The 5,449-nt window shown below is 37.0% G+C and overlaps 1 protein-coding gene across 1 annotated transcript; it reads right to left on the bottom strand.

The window, feature by feature from the left end:
• Positions 1-4,088: 4,088 nt before the first annotated feature.
• LOC110142041 (olfactory receptor 52E4-like) lies at positions 4,089-5,048 on the bottom strand. Its single transcript, XM_020901053.2, has one exon. It carries the CDS (start codon positions 5,046-5,048, stop codon positions 4,089-4,091), a length of 960 nt encoding a protein of 319 aa, XP_020756712.2.
• Between the last annotated feature and the right edge of the window lie 401 nt (positions 5,049-5,449).

Consider the following 5,449-nt stretch of genomic DNA (forward strand, 5'->3'; position numbering starts at 1 on the left):
GAAAGCTGAAGTAGCAATCCTCATATCAGACAAAATAGACCTTAAAATAAAGAATATTACAAGAGATAAGGAAGGACACTACATAATGATCAAGGGATCAATCCAAGAGGAAGACATAACAATTGTAAATATCTATGCACCCAACATAGGAGTATCTCAATACATAAGATAAATACTAACAGATATAAAAGGAGAAACTGACAGTAACACAATAGTAGTAGGAGACTTTAACACCCCACTCATACCAATGGACAGATCATAAAAACAGAAAATTAATAAGGAAGTATAAGCCTTAATTGATGCATTAGATGAAATGAATCTCATTGATATCTTCAGGACATTCCATCCAAATGCAGAAGAATATTCCTCTTCTCCAGTGCATATGGAACATTCTCCAGGGTAGACCACATCTTGGGTCACAAATCAAACCTCAGTAAATTTGAGAAAATTGAAATCATATCAAGCATCTTCTCTGACCACAATGCTATGAGACTAGATATCAATTACAAGAAAAAAGCTGTAAGAAACACAAACACATGGAGATTAAACAACACATTTCTAAATAACCAACAAGTTACTGAAGAAATCAAAAGGGAAATCAAAACATTTCTAGAAACAAATGACAATGAAAACACGACAACTCAAAAACTGTGGTATGCAGCAAAAGCAGTTATAAAGAGGGAAGTTTATAGCAATAGAATCCTACCTCAAGAAATAAGAAAAACATCAAATAGACAACCTAACTTTACGTCTAAAAAACTGGAAAAAGAACAACAACAACGAAAATAGTAGAAGAAAAGAAATCATAAAGAGTCGAGCAGCAATAAATGACAAAGAAATGAAAGAAACAATGTTAAACGTGATTAAAAGTAAAAACATGAAAAAAAGTAAAAAAGAAGATAAACAACATTGAAAAGCCTTTAGCCAGACTCATCAAGAAAGGGAGAGAAAGCAATCAAATCAACAAAATTAGAAATGAAAAAGGAGAGGTTACAACAGACAATGCAGAAATACAAAGGATTATAAGAGACTGTTATGAACAACCATATGGCAATAAAATGGATAACATGGAAGAAATGGACAGATTCTTACAAAAATTCAACCTTCCAAGACTGAACCAGGAAGAAATAGGAATCATGAACAACCCAGTTACAAGCACTGAAATGAAAACTGTGATAAAAAATCTCCCAAAAAAACAAAAGCCTAGGACCAAATGGCTTCACAGGAGAAGTCTATCAAGCATTTAGAGAAGAGTGAATGCCTATCCTTCTAAAACTCTTTCAAAGAACTGCAGAGGAAGGAACACTTCCAAGCTCATTCTGCTGAGGCCACCATCACCCTGATACCAAAACCAGATGAGACAACACACAAAAAGAAAACTACAGGCCAATATCAGTGAAGAACATAGATGCAAAGATCCTCAACAAAATTTTAGCAAGCAGAATTCAGCAACACATCAAAAAACTCATACACTATAATCGAGTTGGGTTTATTCCAGGGATGCAAGAGTTCTTTAATATATGCAAATCAATCAATGTGATACACCATATTAAAAAATTGAAAGATAAAAACCATATGGTAATCTCAATAGATGCAGAAAAAGCCCTTGACAAAATTCAGTACCCATTTATGATTAAAAAACTCTTCAAAAAATGGGCATAAAAGGAACCTACCTCTACATAGTAGAAGTCAATTATGATAAGCCTACAGCAAACATTATTCTCAATGGTGAAAAACTGAAAGCATCCCCCTAAGATCAGGAACAAGACAAGGGTGTCCACTTTCACCACTATTATTCAGCATAGTTTTGGAAGTCCTAGCGTTACAGCAATCAGAGAAGAAAAAGAAATAAAAGGAATCCAGATCAGAAAGAAGTAAGGCTCTCACTGTTTGCAGATGACATGATACTGTACATAGAAAACCTTAAAGATAGTATCAGAAAATTACTAGAGCTAATCAGTGAATTTAGCAAAGTTTCAGGATACAAAATCAATACAAAGAAATCACTTGCATTTCTGTATACTAACAATGAAACATCAGAAACAAAATTAAGGAATCAATTCCATTCATCATTGCAACAAAAATAATTAAATATCCAGGAATAAACTTACCTAAGGAGACAAAAGAACTGTACACAGAAAATTATAAGACACTAATGAAAGAAATCAAAGATGACATAAACAGATGGAGAGATATTCCATGTTCCTGGGTAGGAAGAATCAGTATTGTGAAAATGACTATACTACCAAATGCAATCTACAGATTCAATGTGATCCCTATCAAATTACCAATGGCATTTTTCACAGAACTAGAACAAAAAAATTCAAAATCCACATGGAAACACAAAGACCCCAAATAGCCAAAGCAGTCTTGAGAAAGAAGAATGGAACTGGAGGAATCAACCTTCCTGACTTCAGATTATACTGCAAAGCTACAGTCATCAAGACAGTATGGTACTGGCACAAAAACAGAAATATAGACCAATGGAACAAGATAGAAAGCCCAGAAATAAACCCATGCACCTATGAATACCTTATTTTCACAAAGGAGACAAGAATATGCAATGGGGCAAAGACAGCCTCTTCAATAAATGGTGCTGGGAAAACTGGACAGCTACATGTGAAAGAATGAAATTAGAACACTTCCTAACACCATACACAAAGATAAACTCAAAATGGATTAAAGACCTAAATGTAAGACCAGAAACTATAAAACTCTTAGAGGAAAACATAGGCAGAACACTCGATGACACAAAATAATGCAAGATCCTCTCTGACCCACCACCTATAGTAATGGAAATAAAAACAAAAGTAAACAAGTGGGACCTGATTAAACTTAAAGGCTTTTGCACTGCAAGGAAACTATAAGCAAGTTGAATAGACTACCCTTGGAATGGGGAAAAATGATAGTAAATGAAACAACTGACAAAGGATTAATTTCCAAAATATATAAGCAGCACATACAACTCAATACTAGGAAAACAAACAACCCAATCAAAAAGTGGGGAAAAGACCTAAACAGACATTTCTCCAAAGAAGACATACAGATGGCTAATAAACACATGAAAAGATGCTCAACATTGCTCATTATTAGAGAAATGCAAATCAAAACTACAGTGAGGTATCACCTCACACCAGTCAGAATGGCCATCATCAAAAAGTCTATAAACAATAAATGCTGGAGAGGGTGTGGAGAAAAGGAAATGCTCTTGCACTGTTGGTGGGAATATAAATTGATACAGCCACTGTGGAAGACGGTATGGATATTCCTTAAAAAACTAGGAATAAAACCACAATATGACCCAGCAATCCCACTCCTAGGCATATACCCCGAGGAAACCAAAATTGAAGAAAACTTATGTACCCCATTGTTCATTGCAGCACTATTTACAACAGCTAGAACATGAAAGCAACCTAGATGTCCATTGACAAATGAATGGATAAAGAAGTTGTGGTACATATACACAATGGAATATTACTCAGCCATAAAAAGAGTGCATTTGAGTCAGTCCTAATGAGGTGGATAAACCTAGAGCCTATTATACAGAGTGAAGTAAGTCAGAAAGAGAAAGATAAATATCATATTCTAATGCATATATATACAGAATCTAGAAAAATGGTACTGAAGAATTTATTTATAGGGCAGCAATGGAGAAACAGACAGAGAATAGAATTATGGACATGGGGAGAGGGGAGGAGAGGGTGAGATGTATGAAAAGAGTAACATGGAAACCATATGTAAAATAGATAGCCAACAGGAATTTGTTGTATGACTCAGGAAACTCAAACAGGGGCTCTGTATCAACCCAGAGGGGTGGGATGGGGGGGGAGATGGGAGGGAGGTTCAAAAGGGAATGGTTATATGTATACCTATGGCTGATTCATGTTAAGGTTTGACAGAAAACAATAAAATTCTGTAAAGCAATTATCCTTCAATAAAAAATAATATATAAATTATGAAATGGAACCACTGAGTTATACACTTAAAAGACTCTAATAAAGGCCAAAGTAATTCCTGACTAACCTTTTCATAGTTTCAGTTGGTACTCTGAGAGAAGTATGAGATAAAAGTTAGCCAGCTAGAAGTTTTCAACTTTCTAATATATTAGGTCCCTCTTTCTTGACAAATATTCTCACAACTCTGTTCCAAATTTGCTTTGTCCTGACCCCATAAATGACTGGATTTAAACAAGGAGGAACAACCACATACAAATTGGCCAGGAGGATATGAATGTAATGAGGAATATTTCTACCAAATCTGTGTGTCATAAAGGAGAAAAATGCTGGTGTGTAAAAGGCTAAGATGACACAGACATGTGAACCACATGTGCTGAGTGCTTTGAGTCTGGCATCCCTAGAAGGAAGGTGGAAAACAGTTTGTAGGATCTGAACATAGGAGAGGGCAATGAGGAGCAAGTCAAAGATCAGGGTAGCAATGGTAAATAAGCCATAGATGATGTTGACTCTTATGTTAGCACAGGCTAGACGAGCAATTCCCATATGCTCACAATAGGTATGAGGAATAATGTAGTGTCCACAGAAAGGAAGTCTTTTGAGAAGAGGACAAAAGGGGATGGCAAGGAGGACTGGCCTCACCACTGCAACAGAGGCCATGATGGCTACCGTTTTGTTGGTGAGGATAGTGGTATACCTCAGTGGATAACAGATGGCAACAAAGCGGTCAACTGCCATGGCCAGGAGTACACCAGATTCCATGCCAGTGTAGGTGTGGATAAAGAACATTTGGATTAGGCAGGCTTCAAAGCTTACCTTCCTATGGTTGAACCAGAAGATGGCCAGCATTTTGGGTATGGTAGAAGTGGACAGACCTAGATCAATAAAGGAGAGAAGAGCCAGGAAGTAGAACATGGGTTGATGAAGACTCTGGTCCGTCTTGATTACAAACAGGATTGTGACATTCCCTACAAGGGCTATCAGATAAACAACAAAGAAAGGGAAAGCAATCCATATATGGAAATCTTCCAGACCAGGTACACCCAGCAGAAGGAAGGCAGAAGGGTGCGAGGTGGTGTCATTAAGAAAGGACATTCTGCTGAAACTTCTTGGAGCATGCTCTGCTGTCTTCTTCAGTATTTCTGGGGAGACATGAGGGGATATATAGTAGTTGTATGTCAAAACCACAATACAATACCAACAGAGTTCTTAAAAACATAATCGAAATATATTTTAGTACAATTCTCTCATAGATATTCAGTTCAGTTCAGTTCAGTTCAGTTGCTCAGTCATGTTCAACTCTTTGCAAACCCATGGACTGCAGCACGCCAAGCTTCCCTGTTCATCACCAACTCCTGGAGCCTACTCAGACTCATGTCTGTTGAGTCGGTGATGCCATCCAGCAAACTCATCCTCTGTAGTCCCCTTCTCCTCCCGCCTTCAATCTTTACCAGCATCAGGGTCTTTTCCAAGGAGTCAGTTCTTCACATCAAATA

The sequence above is a fragment of the Odocoileus virginianus genome, unplaced genomic scaffold, assembly GCF_023699985.2.
Source record: "Odocoileus virginianus isolate 20LAN1187 ecotype Illinois unplaced genomic scaffold, Ovbor_1.2 Unplaced_Contig_30, whole genome shotgun sequence".
In the NCBI taxonomy this organism is placed as follows: Eukaryota; Metazoa; Chordata; class Mammalia; order Artiodactyla; family Cervidae; genus Odocoileus; species Odocoileus virginianus.